We start from the raw sequence: 21,547 nt of genomic DNA on the forward strand, positions 1-21,547 counted from the left end.
TACTGGATATATAACACAGTTTAAAAAATACATGTCAATGTTCATTTCCCTTCTCTGCTTACATTCCATTATATCACACTTCAGTCTGAGATATCCTATGAATTCAGTGCCAGAATCTACAGTTACTTTGACCTCCCTCCCCCCACCTTAAGTGTCCACTGTACATTTCCTGTTCTAATACTGTACCCCTAACAATAACTTTCTTTTTCTATATGTTTTTAGAAATTAGCACCAACCCTAGCACCCTGGTGTCAAAGAGCTCAGGGACACCAGCCAAGGCCAATACAGTAATCACAGTAGGCACGTCTGCCCCTCCTGATATCACCAGCACATTGACAATGATACAGTCTACGAGAGTAACAGCTACTACCCCTACAGCTACAGTCAAACCAAACACCACAGCCTCATCTGAAGCTACCAAAACACAAGCAAAGAGCACAGTAGCAAGCACAGCAGGCATTCCTTCAACTCCTGTCCTGCCAGCTGTGAACACCACAACAAGTACCACCACCACAATTGCTATTACCACTATTCCATCTACCACCATACTGGTAAAGAATACCACAATAAAAAGATCAGGTACCCATACTGGAGCTGCCATTTCCAGTACTCTAAATACCGCCACATCTGTGAAGAGCAGCACAGCAAGTATACCTGCTAGCAGCACAACAGTTGCCACCACACCAGCTAAGAGCACCACAGCAAGCACAGGGAGCATGAACACAATCGCCATCCTGTCACCTGGCAGATCCACAGCAACTGCACCAATTGTAAACACAGCCACGACCACACCAGCAGGGAACACCACAACACCCTTATTGCGTACCAGCACAGTTGCGTCCCTTTCCAGCACTTCAGCTGTCACAACCCCTACAGCAACTATCATACCAAACACAAGAACCACAACTGAAGTTACCATTACACAGGAAAAGAGCTCTACAGCAAATATTACTGGTACTAGCACAACAGCTGCAGGCACACCAGCTAAGAGCACCACAGCAAGCACAGGGAGCGTCAGCACAACCGCTATCCTGTCACCTGGGAATACAACAGCACAAACTGTCCAAACAGGTACCACCAAACCAGCAGAGAACACCACAACACCCTTATTGGGTACCAGAACATATGCTTCCCTTTCCAACACTTCAGGAGTCACTAACCCTACTGCTACTGTCATTGCAAACACAAGAACCACACCTGAAGTTACCATAACACAGGAAAAGAGCACCACAGCAAATATAACTGGTACTAGCACAACAGCTGCCACCTCACCAGCTAAGAACACTACAGCAAGCACAGGGAGAGTCAGGACAACCACCATCCTGTCACCTGGGAACACCACAGCAACAGCGCCAATTTTCAACACAGCTACCACCAAACCAGCAGGTTATACCACAGCACCCGTATTAGGTACCAGGACAGCTACTTCCCTTTCCAGCACTTCAGCTGTCACAACCCCTACAGCTACTGTCATTCCAAACACAAGAACCACACCTGAAGTTACCATTACACCGGAAAAGAGCTCTACAGCAAATATTACTGGTACTAGCACAACAGCTGCCAGCACACCAGCTAAGAGCACCACAGCAAGCACAGGGAGCATCAGCACAACTGCTATCCTGTCACCTGGGAGTACAACAGCACAAATTGTCCAAACAGGTACCACCAAACCAGCAGGGAACACCACAACACCCTTATTGCATACCAGCACAGCTGCGTCCCTTTCCAACACTTCAGGCGTCACTACCCCTACAGCTACAATAATGCCAAACACAACAATATTAGTTACCATAACAGAGGAAAAGAGCACCACATCAAATATAACTGGTACTAGCACAACAGCTGCCAGCACACCAGCTAAGAACACCACAGCAAGCACAGGGAGCATCAGCACAACTGCCATCCTGTCAACTGGGAGCACTTCAACAACAGCGCCAATTGTCAACACAGCCACCACCAAACCAGCAGAGAACACCACAACACCCTTATTGGGTACCAGCACATATGCTTCCCTTTCCAACACTTCAGGAGTCACTACCCCAACAGCTACAATAATGCCAAACACAACAACTGTAGTTACCATAACAGAGGAAAAGAGCACCACATCAAATATAACTGGTACTAGCACAACAGCTGCCAGCACACCAGCTAAGAACACCACAGCAAGCACAGGGAGCATCAGCACAACTGCCATCCTGTCAACTGGGAGCACTTCAACAACAGCGCCAATTGTCAACACAGCCACCACCAAACCAGCAGGGAACACCACAACACCCTTATTGCATACCAGCACAGCTGCGTCCCTTTCCAACACTTCAGGCGTCACTACCCCTACAGCTACAATAATGCCAAACACAACAATATTAGTTACCATAACAGAGGAAAAGAGCACCACATCAAATATAACTGGTACTAGCACAACAGCTGCCAGCACACCAGCTAAGAACACCACAGCAAGCACAGGGAGCATCAGCACAACTGCCATCCTGTCAACTGGGAGCACTTCAACAACAGCACCAATTGTCTACACAGCCACCACCACACCAGTAGGGACCACCACAGCACCCTTATTGGGCACTAGCACAACTGCTTCCCTTTCCAGCACTTCAGCTGTCACTATCCCTACAGCTACAGTCATGCCAAACACAACAACCACAACTGTAGTTACCATAGCAGAGGAAAAGAGCTCTACAGCAAATATTACTGGTACTAGCACAACAGCTGCCAGCACACCAGCTAAGAGCACCACAGGAAGCACTGGGAGCGTAAGCACAACTGCCACCCTGTCACCTGGGAGCACAACAGCAGCAGTTGTCTACACAGCCACCACCAAACCAGTAAGGACCACAACAGCACCCTTTTTGGGCACTAGCACAACTGCTTCCCTTTCCAGCACTTCAGCAGTCACTATCCCTACAGCTACAGTCATGCCAAACACAACAACCACAACTGTAGTTACCATAGCAGAGGAAAAGAGCTCTACAGCAAATATTACTGGTACTAGCACAATAGCTGCCACCACACCAGCTAAAAGCACAATAGAAAGCACAGGTAGCGTCAGCACAACCACCATCCTGTCACCTGGAAGCACCACAGTAACAGCTCCAATTGTCAACACAGCCACCACCACACCAGCAGGAAACACCACTGCACCCTTATTGGGTACCAGCCCAGCTTTGTCCCTTTCCAGGACTTCAGGAGTCACTACCCCAACAGCTACAATAATGCCAAACACAACAACTGTAGTTACCATAACAGAGGAAAAGAGCACCACATCAAATATAACTGGTACTAGCACAACAGCTGCCAGCACACCAGCTAAGAGCACCTCAGGAAGCACAGGGAGCGTCAGCACAACCACCATCCTGTCTCCTGGGAGCACAATGGCACCAATTGTCAACACAGCCACCACCAAACCAGCAGATAACACCACAACACCCTTATTGGGTACCAGCACAGCTGCTTCCCTTTCCAATACTTTAGGAGTCACTACCCCTACAGCTACAGTAATGCCAAACACAAGAACCACAACTGTAGTTACCATGGCAGAGGAAAAGAGCACCACATCAAATATAACTGGTACTAGCACAACAGCTGCCAGTACACCAGCTAAGAGCACCACAGCAAGCACAGGGAGCGTCAGCACAACCACCATCCTTTCACCTGGGAGTACAACAGCACCAATTGTCTATACAGCCACCACCACACCAGTAGGGACCACCACAGCACCCTTATTGGGCACTAGCACAGCTGCTTCCATTTCCAGCACTTCAGCTGTCACTATCCCTACAGCTACAGTCATGCCAAACACAACAACCACAACTGAAATTACCATAACACAGGAAAAGAGCTCCACAGCAAATATATCTGGAACTAGCACAACCGCTGACACCACACCAGCTAAGAGCACCATAGCAAGCACAGGGAGAGTCAGCACAACCACCATCCTGTCACCTGGGAACACTACAGCAACAGCGCCAATTGTCAACACAGCCACCACCACACCAGCAGGAAACACCACTGCACCCTTATTGGGTACCAGCCCAGCTTTGTCCCTTTCCAGGACTTCAGGAGTCACTACCACTACAGCTACAGTCATTCCAAACACAAGAACCACAACGGAAGTTACCATAACAGAAGAAAAGAGCACCACAGCAAATATAACTGGTACTAGCACAACAGCTGCCACCACACCAGCTAAAAGCACAATAGAAAGCACAGGGAGAGTCAGCACAACCACCATCCTATCACATAGGAGCACCACAGCAACAGCAGAAATTGTAAACACAGTCACCACCACACCAGCAGAGAACACCACAGCACCCTTATTGAGTACCAGCCCAGCCATATCCCTTACCAGCACTTCAGCTGTCACTATCCCTACAGCTACAGTCATGCCAAACACAACAACCACAACTGAAGTTACCATAACAGAGGAAAAGAGTACCACAGCAAATATAACTGGTACAAGTATAACAGCTGCCACCACACCAGCTAAGAGCACCACAGCAAGCACAGGGAGAGTCAGCACAACCGCCATCCTGTCACCTGGAAACACCACAACAACAGCGCCAATTGTCAACACAGCTACCACCACACCAGCAGGGTATACCACAGCACCTTTATTGCATACCAGCATAGCTGCTTCCCTTTCCAGCACTTCAGGAGTCACTACCCCTACAGCTATAGTAATGCCAAACACAACAACTGTAGTTACCGTAACAGAGGAAAAGAGCATCACATCAAATATAACTGGTACTAGCACAACTTCTTCCCTTTCCAGCACTTCAGCTGTCATTATCCCTACAGCTACAGTCATGCCAAACTTAACAACCACAACTGAAGTTACCATAACACAGGAAAAGAGCTCCACAGCAAATATAACTGGTACTAGCACAACCGCTGCCACCACACCAGCTAAGAGCACCACAGCAAGCACAGGGAGCGTCAGCACAACCGCCATCCTGTCACCTGGGAGCACAATGGCACCAATTGTCCAAACAGCCACCACCATACCAGCAGGAAACACCAGAGCACCCTTATTGCATACCAGCACAGCTGCGTCCCTTTCCAGCACTTCAGGAGTCACTACCACTACAGCTACAGTAATGCCAAACACAACAACTGAAGTTACCATTACACAGGAAAAGAGCTCTACAGCAAATATTACTGGTACTAGCACAACAGCTGCCAGCACACCAGCTAAGAGCACCACAGCAAGCACAGGGAGCGTCAGCACAACCTCCATCCTGTCACCTGGGAGCACCACAGTAACAGCTCCAATTGTCAACACAGCCACCACCACACCAGCAGGAAACACCACAGCACCCTTATTGGGTACCAGCACAGCTGCTTCCCTTTCCAGCACTTCAGCTGTCACAACCCCTACAGCTAATGTCGTTCAAAACACAAGAACCACAACTGAAGTCACCATTACACAGGAAAAGAGCTCTACAGCAAATATTACAGGTACTAGCACAATAGCTGCCACCACACCAGCTAAAAGCACAATAGAAACCACAGGGAGAGTCAGCACAACCACTATCCTGTCACATGGGAGCACCACAGCAACAGCACAAATTGTAAACACAGTCACCACCACACCAGCAGAGAACACCACAGCACCCTTATTACGTACGAGCCCAGCTATTTCCCTTTCTAGCACTTCAGCTGTCACTACCACTACAGCTACAGTCATTCCAAACACAAGAACCACAACTGAAGTTACTATTACACAGGAAAAGAGCTCTACAGCAAATATTACTGGTACTAGCACAACAGCCGCCAGCACAACAGCTAAGAGCACCACAGCAAGCACAGGGAGCGTCAGCACAACCGCCATCCTGTCACCTGGGAGCACAATGGCACCAATTGTCAACACAGCCACCACCAAACCAGCAGAGAACACCACAGCACCCTTATTAGGTACCAGCACAGCTGCTTCCCTTTCCAGCACTTCAGCTGTCACAACCCCTACAGCTACTGTCATTCTAAACACAAGAACCACAACTGAAGTTACCATTACACAGGAAAAGAGCTCCACAGCAAATATAGCTGGTACTAGCACAACCGCTGCCACCACACCAGCTAAGAGCACCACAGCAAGCACAGGGAGAGTCAGCACAACCACCATCCTGTCACCTGGAAACACCACAGCAACAGCGCCAATTGTGAACACAGCTACCACCACACCAGCAGGGTATACCACAGCACCTTTATTGCGTACCAGCATAGCTGCTTCCCTTTCCAGCACTTCAGGAGTCACTACCCCTACAGCTATAGTAATGCCAAACACAACAACTGTAGTTACCATAACAGAGGAAAAGAGCATCACATCAAATTTAACTGGTACTAGCACAACTTCTTCCCTTTCCAGCACTTCAGCTGTCACTATCCCTACAGCTACAGTCATACCAAACACAACAACCACAACTGAAGTTACCATAACACAGGAAAAGAGCTCCACAGCAAATATAACTGGTACTAGCACAACCGCTGCCACCACACCAGCTAAGAGCACCACAGCAAGCACAGGGAGCGTCAGCACAACCGCCATCCTGTCACCTGGGAGCACAATGGCACCAATTGTCCAAACAGCCACCACCCTACCAGCAGGAAACACCACAGCACCCTTATTGCATACCAGCACAGCTGCGTCCCTTTCCAGCACTTCAGCTGTCACTACCACTACAGCTACAGTAATGCCAAACACAAAAACTGAAGTTACCATTACACAGGAAAAGAGCTCTACAGCAAATATTACTGGTACTAGCACAACAGCTGCCAGCACACCAGCTAAGAGCACCAGAGCAAGCACAGGGAGCGTCAGCACAACCACCATCCTGTCACCTGGGAGCACCACAGTAACAGCTCCAATTGTCAACACAGCCACCACCACACCAACAGGAAACACCACAGCACCATTATTAGGTACCAGCACAGCTGCTTCCCTTTCCAGCACTTCAGCTGTCACAACCCCTACAGCTACTGTCATTCTAAACACAAGAACCACAACTGAAGTTACCATTACACAGGAAAAGAGCTCCACAGCAAATATAACTGGTACTAGCACAACCGCTGCCACCACACCAGCTAAGAGCACCACAGCAAGCACAGGGAGAGTCAGCACAACCACCATCCTATCACATGGGAGCACCACAGCAACAGCACAAATTTTAAACACAGTCACCACCACGCCAGCAGAGAACACCACAGCACCCTTATTGAGTACCAGCCCAGCTATATCCCTTTCCGGCACTTCAGCTGTAACTACCACTACAGCTACAGTCATTCCAAACACAAGAACCACAACTGAAGTTACCATAACAGAGGAAAAGAGTACCACAGCAAATATAACTGGTACTAGTATAACAGCTGCCACCACACCAGCTAAGAGCACCACAGCAAGCACAGGGAGAGTCAGCACAACCGCCATCCTGTCACCTGGAAACACCACAGCAACAGCGCCAATTGTCAACACAGCTAACACCACACCAGCAGGGTATACCACAGCACCTTTATTGCGTACCAGCATAGCTGCTTCCCTTTCCAGCACTTCAGGAGTCACTACCCCTACAGCTATAGTAATGCCAAACACAACAACTGTAGTTACCATAACAGAGGAAAAGAGCACCACATCAAATATAATTGGTACTAGCACAACAGCTGCCAGCACAACAGCTATGAGCACCACAGCAAGCACAAGGAGCGTCAGCACAACCGCCATCCTGTCACCTGGGAGCACAATGGCACCAATTCCCAACACAGCCACCACCAAACCAGCAGGGAACACCACAGCACCCTTATTGGGCACTAGCACAGCTGCTTCCCTTTCCAGCACTTCAGCTGTCACTACCCCTACAGCTATAGTAATGCCAAACACAACAACTGTAGTTACCATAACAGAGGAAAAGAGCATCACATCAAATATAACTGGTACTAGCACAACTTCTTCCCTTTCCAGCACTTCAGCTGTCACTATCCCTACAGCTACAGCCATGCCAAACACAACAACCACAACTGAAGTTACCATAACACAGGAAAAGAGCTCCACAGCAAATGTAACTGGTACTAGCACAATCGCTGCCACCACACCAGCTAAGAGCACCACAGCAAGCACAGGGAGCGTCAGCACAACCGCCATCCTGTCACCTGGGAGCACAATGGCACCAATTGTCCAAACAGCCACCACCATACCAGCAGGAAACACCACAGCACCCTTATTGCATACCAGCACAGCTGCGTCCCTTTCCAGCACTTCAGCTGTCACTATCCCTACAGCTACTGTCGTTCAAAACACAAGAACCACAACTGAAGTCACCATTACACAGGAAAAGAGCTCCACAGCAAATATTACTGGTACTAGCACAACAGCTGCCAGCACAACAGCTAAGAGCACCACAGCAAGCACAGGGAGCGTCAGCACAACCGCCATCCTGTCACCTGGGAGCACAATGGCACCAATTGTCAACACAGCCACCACCAAACCAGCAGAGAACACCACAGCACCCTTATTGGGCACTAGCACAACTGCTTCCCTTTCCAGCACTTCAGCTGTCACTATCCCTACAGCTATAGTAATGCCAAACACAACAACTGAAGTTACCATTACACAGGAAAAGAGCTCTACAGTAAATATTACTGGTACTAGCACAACAGCTGCCAGCACACCAGCTAAGAGCACCACAGCAAGCACAGGGAGCATCAGCACAACCACCATCCTGTCACCTGGGAGCACCACAGTAACAGCTCCAATTGTCAACACAGCCACCACCACACCAACAGGAAACACCACAGCACCATTATTAGGTACCAGCACAGCTGCTTCCCTTTCCAGCACTTCAGCTGTCACAACCCCTACAGCTACTGTCATTCTAAACACAAGAACCACAACTGAAGTTACCATTACACAGGAAAAGAGCTCCACAGCAAATATAACTGGTACTAGCACAACCGCTGCCACCACACCAGCTAAGAGCACCACAGCAAGCACAGGGAGAGTCAGCACAACCACCATCCTATCACATGGGAGCACCACAGCAACAGCACAAATTTTAAACACAGTCACCACCACGCCAGCAGAGAACACCACAGCACCCTTATTGAGTACCAGCCCAGCTATATCCCTTTCCGGCACTTCAGCTGTAACTACCACTACAGCTACAGTCATTCCAAACACAAGAACCACAACTGAAGTTACCATAACAGAGGAAAAGAGTACCACAGCAAATATAACTGGTACTAGTATAACAGCTGCCACCACACCAGCTAAGAGCACCACAGCAAGCACAGGGAGAGTCAGCACAACCGCCATCCTGTCACCTGGAAACACCACAGCAACAGCGCCAATTGTCAACACAGCTAACACCACACCAGCAGGGTATACCACAGCACCTTTATTGCGTACCAGCATAGCTGCTTCCCTTTCCAGCACTTCAGGAGTCACTACCCCTACAGCTATAGTAATGCCAAACACAACAACTGTAGTTACCATAACAGAGGAAAAGAGCACCACATCAAATATAATTGGTACTAGCACAACAGCTGCCAGCACAACAGCTATGAGCACCACAGCAAGCACAAGGAGCGTCAGCACAACCGCCATCCTGTCACCTGGGAGCACAATGGCACCAATTCCCAACACAGCCACCACCAAACCAGCAGGGAACACCACAGCACCCTTATTGGGCACTAGCACAGCTGCTTCCCTTTCCAGCACTTCAGCTGTCACTACCCCTACAGCTATAGTAATGCCAAACACAACAACTGTAGTTACCATAACAGAGGAAAAGAGCATCACATCAAATATAACTGGTACTAGCACAACTTCTTCCCTTTCCAGCACTTCAGCTGTCACTATCCCTACAGCTACAGCCATGCCAAACACAACAACCACAACTGAAGTTACCATAACACAGGAAAAGAGCTCCACAGCAAATGTAACTGGTACTAGCACAATCGCTGCCACCACACCAGCTAAGAGCACCACAGCAAGCACAGGGAGCGTCAGCACAACCGCCATCCTGTCACCTGGGAGCACAATGGCACCAATTGTCCAAACAGCCACCACCATACCAGCAGGAAACACCACAGCACCCTTATTGCATACCAGCACAGCTGCGTCCCTTTCCAGCACTTCAGCTGTCACTATCCCTACAGCTACTGTCGTTCAAAACACAAGAACCACAACTGAAGTCACCATTACACAGGAAAAGAGCTCCACAGCAAATATTACTGGTACTAGCACAACAGCTGCCAGCACAACAGCTAAGAGCACCACAGCAAGCACAGGGAGCGTCAGCACAACCGCCATCCTGTCACCTGGGAGCACAATGGCACCAATTGTCAACACAGCCACCACCAAACCAGCAGAGAACACCACAGCACCCTTATTGGGCACTAGCACAACTGCTTCCCTTTCCAGCACTTCAGCTGTCACTATCCCTACAGCTATAGTAATGCCAAACACAACAACTGAAGTTACCATTACACAGGAAAAGAGCTCTACAGTAAATATTACTGGTACTAGCACAACAGCTGCCAGCACACCAGCTAAGAGCACCACAGCAAGCACAGGGAGCATCAGCACAACCACCATCCTGTCACCTGGGAGCACCACAGTAACAGCTCCAATTGTCAACACAGCCACCACCACACCAACAGGAAACACCACAGCACCATTATTAGGTACCAGCACAGCTGCTTCCCTTTCCAGCACTTCAGCTGTCACAACCCCTACAGCTACTGTCATTCTAAACACAAGAACCACAACTGAAGTTACCATTACACAGGAAAAGAGCTCCACAGCAAATATAACTGGTACTAGCACAACCGCTGCCACCACACCAGCTAAGAGCACCACAGCAAGCACAGGGAGAGTCAGCACAACCACCATCCTATCACATGGGAGCACCACAGCAACAGCACAAATTTTAAACACAGTCACCACCACGCCAGCAGAGAACACCACAGCACCCTTATTGAGTACCAGCCCAGCTATATCCCTTTCCGGCACTTCAGCTGTAACTACCACTACAGCTACAGTCATTCCAAACACAAGAACCACAACTGAAGTTACCATAACAGAGGAAAAGAGTACCACAGCAAATATAACTGGTACTAGTATAACAGCTGCCACCACACCAGCTAAGAGCACCACAGCAAGCACAGGGAGAGTCAGCACAACCGCCATCCTGTCACCTGGAAACACCACAGCAACAGCGCCAATTGTCAACACAGCTACCACCACACCAGCAGGGTATACCACAGCACCTTTATTGCGTACCAGCATAGCTGCTTCCCTTTCCAGCACTTCAGGAGTCACTACCCCTACAGCTATAGTAATGCCAAACACAACAACTGTAGTTACCATAACAGAGGAAAAGAGCACCACATCATATATAATTGGTACTAGCACAACAGCTGCCAGCACAACAGCTATGAGCACCACAGCAAGCACAAGGAGCGTCAGCACAACCGCCATCCTGTCACCTGGGAGCACAATGGCACCAATTCCCAACACAGCCACCACCAAACCAGCAGAAAACACCACAGCACCCTTATTGGGCACTAGCACAGCTGCTTCCGTTTCCAGCACTTCAGCTGTCACTATCCCTACAGCTACAGTCATGCCAAGCACAACAACCACAAGTGAAGTTACCATAACACAGGAAAAGAGCTCCACAGCAAATATAACTGGTACTAGCACAACAGCTGCCTCCACACCAGCTAAGAGTGCCACATCAAGCACACGGGGCATGAGCACATATGCCATCTTGCCACCTGGAAACACCACCGTCATTGTACCGAGTGCCAACACTACTGCTGCCAGTACACGAGGTACAGTGTGCAAAAATTAAAGTTAAACTTAGGGTGCCTGCGATAAAGTTTGATAAGACATCCAAGAATAAACCATATTCAGAGTTAAGTAAGGAGGAGGATTGGATGATGATGGGGAAAGAATGTTGAAAAAAATACATTGTCGTTTTATAAGAGAAATGAGAATTCAGTTATCCCTCTTCTCCTGCTATCCCAAAATCTAGTTGTATCAATTGAAATTCAAATGTTGTATCTTGGTAAATAAAGCTAACCTAAATAGAGTTCCCATCTTCCGTGGCCACATCTGCCCTCCACTAAACCCCCACCAGAGATGTTTACTAGAGGTAGAGAAAGGGAGCACTGAATGCTCAGGAAAGACACACTCAAGGTCAATCAACTCTTATAACTAAGACTTGAACTACAGCATGCAACTCTTAAACCGGAGATAATCAACCTTCCCAGTCTTTTATGCACCTATATAATTGTTTTTTTTCTTTTGTATCAGGTTTTGTAACTGAAGATGTTATTATCCCTGCAACAAATAATCCTAATGAAGGAAAACCGAACGCCACAGCTCCACAGACCAGTACTCCAACTACAGCTTCAACCACAAGGACCAGTAGGTCAAGTAAGTGTTTACCACTGCCACTTCTGAGCAGATGGCTCAGAACTAGACCAGGCAGGTTTCCACTTCTTCCATGATGTATCTTGGGAGCTTGGGAAATCTCTTCACCTTTCATTGTCTCAGGTACAACTTACTTTGAAAGCCCTCTGGGGGCAGGAAAAATAATTCATGTACCTAAACTGTAACTTGCCTTGAGATCAAATTTCAAAAAGGCAAGTAACTAAATCTAAATTTCAAGGTTCAACTCCCTGCTTGCCTGGGAAGGCTACAACCATTTGGGAAAAACAGGACTGTACAGAGCCCCAAGGAAATGCCAGAAACCTAAGAAGTAAGATGGAAGAGTTAGAATATATTGCACTAAATGAAAAGATAGATTATTATTATTATTATTTGTAGCATTTGTATCCCACATTTTCCCACCGATTTGCAGTCTCAATGTGGCTTACATTTGCCGTTATTGCGATTGCCATTTCTGGACTTCAGATATGCACATGATTTTGCAATCATAGGCATCTCTGAGACCTGGTGGAAGCAGGATAACCAGTGTCATACCAGGGTACAAATTAATATCTCAGTGGTAGGATGGGTCGAATTGGTGGAGTGGTAGCATTATATGTTAAGGAGGGCATTGAATCGAATAGACTAAAAATTCTGCAAGATACAACCACATCTTGGAATCTTTAAAGATAGAAATTTCATGTATAAAGGGGAAAAGGATAGCAATAGGAGCGTACTACCTGGCCAGGATGAACAGACAGATGTAGAAATGTTATCAGAAACTAGGGAGGCAAACAAACAAACAAACAAACAAACAGAAAAACAAGGGAACACAATAATAACGAGTGATACTAATTCCCCTAATATTGACTGGCTAAATGTGACATCTGATCATGCTAGGGAGGTAAAATTCCTTGATGAAATCAAGGACTGCTTTATGGAGCAGCTGGTTCAGGAACCAACAAGACAAGAGGAGGATTAATTCTAGACCTAGTCCTTAGTGCAGCACATGCTCTGGTACAGGAGGTAATGGTGCTGAAGTCATGTGATGACAATGATCATAAGAGAAACTCTGGAGTACGTACAAACAGGAAATCCAATTGTTATGATTCTGCTAGATAGGCAGGGGAATGTTTGGGACTTGATCCTGATTGGCTTGTCCGGGGCTGAGCCAGCAGATGTCAGAAGCCTGTTTGTTTAGTTTTCTCTGTCTCTGTGTTCCCGTTGTTGTGCTGAGCTGTTGCTCTGCTCCCTGTGGTTCTGCCTCCGTTTGGTAGTCCCCGTGTCCTTGTATATTGCTCCTGTTTGTTGGTTTTAGTTCTTTGTTTGCAGAATCTGTCTCCTGTTTCCGGTGAGCAGTGCTCCTTTTCTGGTCTGTGTCTGTCAAGGCAGCTTCCTCTGTTTGCTTACTGTTCCCTTTTCCCTTGTGTGTTGTGGGGCCAACTTTGTGTATTCTTATAGGTAGTTTTCCTTTTCCTTTGTTTGCTGTATGGTACAGCCTAGTGTGTTCCTTGTAGGGCTTCCTCTATCTTTGTATACTGTAAGGTGCAGCCTAGTTCCCATGAGTGCTGTGGGGCACAGACTAGTGTATTCCTATGAGTGGTTTCCCTTTTTTCCTTGAGTGCCTAGTGGCATACCTTAGAGCATTCCTTTGAGTGGCTTCCCCTTTCCCTGAGTGCTGAATGGTTCAGCCTAGAGTGTATTCCTATAGTTGGTTCCCTTTTTCCCTTGAGTGCTGTATGGTACAGCCTAGAGTGTTCCCTTCTGGGGCTTCCTGTATTCATGATCGCCCTGTGGCACAGCCTTGTGTATACCTTTAGAGGTTTCTGTCTCTCACCCATTTTCTTGTGTCTCTACCCTGCACTGTGTGCACTGCTTATGCTCCAGTCCCTAGCCGACCCTTCATTATTCTTTCTCCCCTCCCAGAGTGTGACTGGGTTCCCGGTTGGCCGTGAGGCCCGCTTGCTTGGACTCTGCGCAAGTAGGCTCCCAATCGACCGTGAGGCCGGCCTGAATGCTCTATCTTCCATTTTCTGGTGGTGCCTGTTAGCTGTTGTGTGTATGCGGGGCTTTGTGGCTGGGGTGGTGCGTAGGGCCAGATCGGTCTACCCTAGGCCTTGGCCAAAATCCTATACTACGCCTCGGCCTGGGCTCAAGGGCTCACGTCTGGAATAACACCGATACATTAGCGTTTAACTTTCAAAAAGGAGAGTATGATAAAGTGAGAAGAACAGTCAAAAAATAATCTAGAGGAGAAGCAGCAAAGGTCAAACATTTACATTAGGCATGGATGGTGTTCAGAAATACCATCCTGGAAGCCCAGACTAGATATATTCCATGTATATAAAAAGGAGGAGAAAGGCTTGGTTAAAAAGCGAAGTGTAGGAAGCTATTAGAGCTAATAGAAAATTGAAGAAGGATCTGCCTGAAAATAATAGGAAACAACATAAGGAATGTCAAGTCTTAATGCAAAGCGCTAATAAGGAAGGCAAAGAGAGACCTTGAAAAGCAGATTGCACTGGAGGTAAAAACACATAGTAAATACTTTTTTAGGTATATTAGAAGGAAGAAGCTGGCAAAAAAACATTTGGATTGCTATATTACCAAGTGGTAAAAGGGGCACTCAGGGAAGACAAAGCCATAGCGGTGAGATTAAATGAATTCTTTGCTTTGGTCTTCACCAAGGAAGGTGTGGGAAAGAGATCAATGCCAGAAATGGCATTCAATCCTGATGAGTCAAAGAAGTTAAAACAAATCTCTATAATCCTGGAAGATGAAACGGGGCAATTTGACAAATTGAAGAGTAGTAAATCACATGGACCAAATATGGTATACATCCCAGATTACTGACAGAACTGAGCAATGAACTTGCAGAGCTATTGTTAGTAATATGTAATTTATCTTTAAAATCAAGCATGGCAACAGAAGTTTGGAGGGTGACCAACAAAATGCCAATTTTTAATAAGGGTTCCAGAGGTGATCCGTGATTCTCAAAACTTTAATTACATTTTACATAGTGTATAAAGTAAATCACAATTACTGAGAGCAGTATTATTTAATGTTACAACAAATTCAACAAAGGAAATCTACATAGTAATAAATATACTGGATATATAACACAGTTTAAAAAATACATGTCAATGTTCATTTCCCTTCTCTGTTTACATTCCATTATATCACACTTCAGTCTGAGTATCCTATGAATTCAGTGCCAGAATCTACAGTTACTTTGACCTCCCTCCCCCCACCTTAAGTGTCCACTGTACATTTCCTGTTCTAATACTGTACCCCTAACAATAACTTTCTTTTTTTATATGTTTTTAGAAATTAGCACCAACCCTAGCACCCTGGTGTCAAAGAGCTCAGGGACACCAGCCAAGGCCAATACAGTAATCACAGTAGGCACGTCTGCCCCTCCTGATATCACCAGCACATTGACAATGATACAGTCTACGAGAGTAACAGCTACTACCCCTACAGCTACAGTCAAAACAAACACCACAGCCTCAACTGAAGCTACCAAAACACAAGCAAAGAGCACAATAGCAAGCACAGCAGGCATTCCTTCAACTCCTGTCCTGCCAGCTGTGAACACCACAACAAGTACCACCACCACCACAATTGCTACAACCACTATTCCATCTACCACCATACTGGTAAAGAATACCACAATAAATGTATCAGGTACCCATACTGGAGCTGCCATTTCCAGTACTCTAAATACCGCCACATCTGTGAAGAGCAGCACAGCAAGTATACCTGCTAGCAGCACAACAGTTGCCACCACACCAGCTAAGAGCACCACAGCAAGCACAGGGAGCATGAACACAATCGCCATCCTGTCACCTGGCAGATCCACAGCAACTGCACCAATTGTAAACACAGCCACGACCACACCAGCAGGGAACACCACAACACCCTTATTGCTTACCAGCACAGTTGCGTCCCTTTCCAGCACTTCAGCTGTCACAACCCCTACAGCAACTATCATACCAAACACAAGAACCACAACTGAAGTTACCATTACACAGGAAAAGAGCTCTACAGCAAATATTACTGGTACTAGCACAACAGCTGCAGGCACACCAGCTAAGAGCACCACAGCAAGCACAGGGAGCGTCAGCACAACCGCTATGCTGTCACCTGGGAGTACAACAGCACCAATTGTCCAAACAGCCACCACCAATCCAGCAGAGAACACCACAACATCCTTATTGCGTACCAGCACAGCTGCGTTCCTTTCCAGCACTTTACGAGTCACTACCCCAACAGCTACAGTAATGCCAAACACAACAATAGTAGTTACAATAACAGAGGAAAAGAGCACTACTGCAAATATAACTGGTACTAGCATAACAGCTACCAGCACACCAGCTAAGAACACCACAGCAAGCACAGGGAGAGTCAGCACAACTGCCATCCTGTCACCTGGGAGCACCACAGCAACAGCTCCAATTGTCAACACAGCCACCACCACACCAGCAGGAAACACCACAGCACCCTTATTAGGTACCAGCTCAGCTGCTTCCCTTTCCAGCACTTCAGCTGTCACAACCCCTACAGCTACTGTCATACCAATCACAAGAACCACAACTGAAGTTACCATTACACAGGAAAAGAGCTCTACAGCAAATATTACTGGTACTAGCACAACAGCTGCAGGCACACCAGCTAAGAGCACCACAGCAAGCACAGGGAGCGTCAGCACAACCGCTATCCTGTCACCTGGGAATACAACAGCACAAACTGTCCAAACAGGTACCACCAAACCAGCAGAGAACACCACAACACCCTTATTGGGTACCAGAACATATGCTTCCCTTTCCAACACTTCAGGAGTCACTAACCCTACTGCTACTGTCATTCCAAACACAAGAACCACACCTGAAGTTACCATAACACAGGAAAAGAGCACCACAGCAAATATAACTGGTACTAGCACAACAGCTGCCACCTCACCAGCTAAGAACACTACAGCAAGCACAGGGAGAGTCAGGACAACCACCTTCCTGTCACCTGGGAACACCACAGCAACAGCGCCAATTTTCAACACAGCTACCACCAAACCAGCAGGTTATACCACAGCACCCGTATTAGGTACCAGGACAGCTACTTCCCTTTCCAGCACTTCAGCTGTCACAACCCCTACAGCTACTGTCATTCCAAACACAAGAACCACACCTGAAGTTACCATTACACCGGAAAAGAGCTCTACAGCAAATATTACTGGTACTAGCACAACAGCTGCCAGCACACCAGCTAAGAGCACCACAGCAAGCACAGGGAGCATCAGCACAACCGCTATCCTGTCACCTGGGAGTACAACAGCACAAATTGTCCAAACAGGTACCACCAAACCAGCAGGGAACACCACAACACCCTTATTGCATACCAGCACAGCTGCGTCCCTTTCCAAAACTTCAGGCGTCACTACCCCTACAGCTACAATAATGCCAAACACAACAATATTAGTTACCATAACAGAGGAAAAGAGCACCACATCAAATATAACTGGTACTAGCACAACAGCTGCCAGCACACCAGCTAAGAACACCACAGCAAGCACAGGGAGCATCAGCACAACTGCCATCCTGTCAACTGGGAGCACATCAGCAACAGCGCCAATTGTCAACACAGCCACCACCAAACCAGCAGAGAACACCACAACACCCTTATTGGGTACCAGCACATATGCTTCCCTTTCCAACACTTCAGGAGTCACTACCCCAACAGCTACAATAATGCCAAACACAACAACTGTAGTTACCATAACAGAGGAAAAGAGCACCACATCAAATATAACTGGTACTAGCACAATACCTGCCAGCACAACAGCTAAGAGCACCACAGCAAGCACAGGGAGCGTCAGCACGACCGCCATCCTGTCACCTGGGAGCACAATGGCACCAATTGTCCAAACAGCCACCACCAAACCAGCAGGGAACACCACAACACCCTTATTGCATACCAGCACAGCTGCGTCCCTTTCCAGCACTTTAGGAGTCACTACCAATACAGCTACAGTAATGCCAAACACAACAACTGAAGTTACCATTACACAGGAAAAGAGCTCTACAACAAATATAACTGGTACTAGCACTACAGCTGCCAGCACACCAGCTAAGAGCACCACAGCAAGCACAGGGAGCATCAGCACAACCACCATCCTGTCAGCTGGGAGTACAACAGCAACAGCTCCAATTGTCAACACAGCCACCACCTCACCAGCAGGAAACACCACAGCACCCTTATTAGGTACCAGCACAGCTGCTTCCCTTTCCAGCACTTCAGCTGTCACAACCCCTATAGCTACTTTCATTCCAAACACAAGAACCACAACTGAAGTTACCATTACACAGGAAAAGAGCTCTACAGCAAATATTACTGGTACTAGCACAACAGCTGCCAGCACACCAGCTAAGAGCACCACAGCAAGCACAGGGAGCGTCAGCACAACCACCATCCTGTCACCTGGGAGTACAACAGCACCAATTGTCTACACAGCCACCACCACACCAACAGGGAACACCACAGCACCCTTATTGGGCACTAGCACAGCTGCTTCCCTTTCCAGCACTTCAGCTGTCACTCTCCCTACAGCTACAGTCATGCCAAACACAGCAACCACAACTGAAGTTACCATAACACAGGAAAAGAGCACCACAGCAAATATAACTGGAACTAGCACAACAGCTGCCACCACACTAGCTAAGAGCACCACAGCAAGTACAGGGAGAGTCAGCACAATCGCCATCCTGTCACCTGGGAACACCACAGCAACAGCGTCAATTATCAACACAGCTACCACCACACCATCAGGGTATACCACAGCACCCTTATTGCGTACCAGCATAGCTGCTTCCCTTTCCAGCACTTCAGGAGTCACTACCCCTGCAGCTACAGTAATGCCAAACACAACAACTGTAGTTACTATTACAGAGGAAAAGAGCACCACAGCAAATATAACTGGTACTAGCACAACAGCTACCACCACACCAGCTAAGAGCACAATAGCAAGCACAGGGAGAGTAAGCACAACCACCATCCTGTCACATGGGAGCAATACAGCAACAGCACAAATTGTCAACACAGCCACCACCACACCAGCACTGAACACCACAGCACCCTTGTTGGGTACCAGCCCAGCTATTTCCCTTTCCGGCACTTCAGCTGTAACTACCACTACAGCTACAGTCATTCCAAACACAAGAACCACAATTGAAGTTACCATTACACAGACAAAGAGTTCTACAGCAAATATTACTGGTACTAGCACAACAGCTGCCAGCACACCAACTAAAAGCACCACAGGAAGCAGTGGGAGCATAAGCACAACCGCCATCCTGCCACCTGGGAGCACAACGGCACCAATTGTCAACACAGCCACCACTAAACCAGCAGAGAACACCACAACACCCTTATTGGGTACCAGCACAGCTGCTTCCCTTTCCAATACTTCAGGAGTCACTACCCCAACAGCTACAATAATGCCAAACACAACAACTGTAGTTACCATAACAGAGGAAAAGAGCACCACATCAAATATAACTGGTACTAGCACAACACCTGCCAGCACAACAGCTAAGAACACCACAGCAAGCACAGGGAGCGTCAGCACAACCACCATCCTGTCACCTGGGAGCACCACAGTTACAGCTCCAATTGTCAACACAGCCACCACCACACCAACAGGAAACACCACAGCACCATTATTAGGTACCAGCACAGCTGCTTCCCTTTCCAGCACTTCAGCTGTCACAACCCCTATAGCTACTGTCATTCTAAACACAAGAACCACAACTGAAGTTACCATTACACAGGAAAAGAGCTCCACAGCAAATATAACTGGTACTAGCAAAACCGCTGCCACCACACCAGCTAAGAGCACCACAGCAAGCACAGGGAGAGTCAGCACAACCACCATCCTATCACATGGGAGCACCACAGCAACAGCACAAATTTTAAACACAGTCACCACCACGCCAGCAGAGAACACCACAGCACCCTTATTGAGTACCAGCCCAGCTATATCCCTTTCCGGCACTTCAGCTGTAACTACCACTACAGCTACAGTCATTCCAAACACAAGAACCACAACTGAAGTTACCATAACAGAGGAAAAGAGTACCACAGCAAATATAACTGGTACTAGTATAACAGCTGCCACCACACCAGCTAAGAGTACCACAGCAAGCACAGGGAGAGTCAGCACAACCGCCATCCTGTCACCTGGAAACACCACAGCAACAGCGCCAATTGTCAACACAGCTACCACCACACCAGCAGGGTATACCACAGCACCTTTATTGCGTACCAGCATAGCTGCTTCCCTTTCCAGCACTTCAGGAGTCACTACCCCTACAGCTATAGTAATGCCAAACACAACAACTGTAGTTACCATAACAGAGGAAAAGAGCACCACATCATATATAATTGGTACTAGCACAACAGCTGCCAGCACAACAGCTATGAGCACCACAGCAAGCACAAGGAGCGTCAGCACAACCGCCATCCTGTCACCTGGGAGCACAATGGCACCAATTCCCAACACAGCCACCACCAAACCAGCAGGGAACACCACAGCACCCTTATTGGGCACTAGCACAGCTGCTTCCGTTTCCAGCACTTCAGCTGTCACTATCCCTACAGCTACAGTCATGCCAAGCACAACAACCACAAGTGAAGTTACCATAACACAGGAAAAGAGCTCCACAGCAAATATAACTGGTACTAGCACAACAGCTGCCTCCACACCAGCTAAGAGTGCCACATCAAGCACATGGGGCATGAGCAAATATGCCATCTTGCCACCTGGAAACACCACCGTCATTGTACCGAGTGCCAACACTACTGCTGCCAGTACACGAGGTACAGTGTGCAAAAATTAAAGTTAAACTTAGGGTGCCTGCGATAAAGTTTGATAAGACATCCAAGAATAAACCATATTCAGAGTTAAGTAAGGAGGAGGATTGGATGATGATGGGGAAAGAATGTTGAAAAAAATACATTGTCGTTTTATAAGAGAAATGAGAATTCAGTTATCCCTCTTCTCCTGCTATCCCAAAATCTAGTTGTATCAATTGAAATTCAAATGTTGTATCTTGGTAA

At 47.5% G+C, this 21,547-nt stretch overlaps 1 protein-coding gene across 1 annotated transcript in view; it reads left to right on the forward strand.

The window, feature by feature from the left end:
* The window catches only part of LOC115480949 (mucin-16-like), a 142,468-nt gene that overhangs the window by 25,855 nt on the left and 95,066 nt on the right, over positions 1–21,547 (forward strand). Inside the window, 3 exon segments of the mRNA XM_030219932.1 lie at positions 223–11,838; positions 12,323–12,445; positions 15,764–21,307. Coding sequence (XP_030075792.1) covers positions 223–11,838; positions 12,323–12,445; positions 15,764–21,307 — 17,283 coding nt within the window.

This window comes from Microcaecilia unicolor, chromosome 11 (assembly GCF_901765095.1).
Source record: "Microcaecilia unicolor chromosome 11, aMicUni1.1, whole genome shotgun sequence".
Classification (NCBI taxonomy): domain Eukaryota; kingdom Metazoa; phylum Chordata; class Amphibia; order Gymnophiona; family Siphonopidae; genus Microcaecilia; species Microcaecilia unicolor.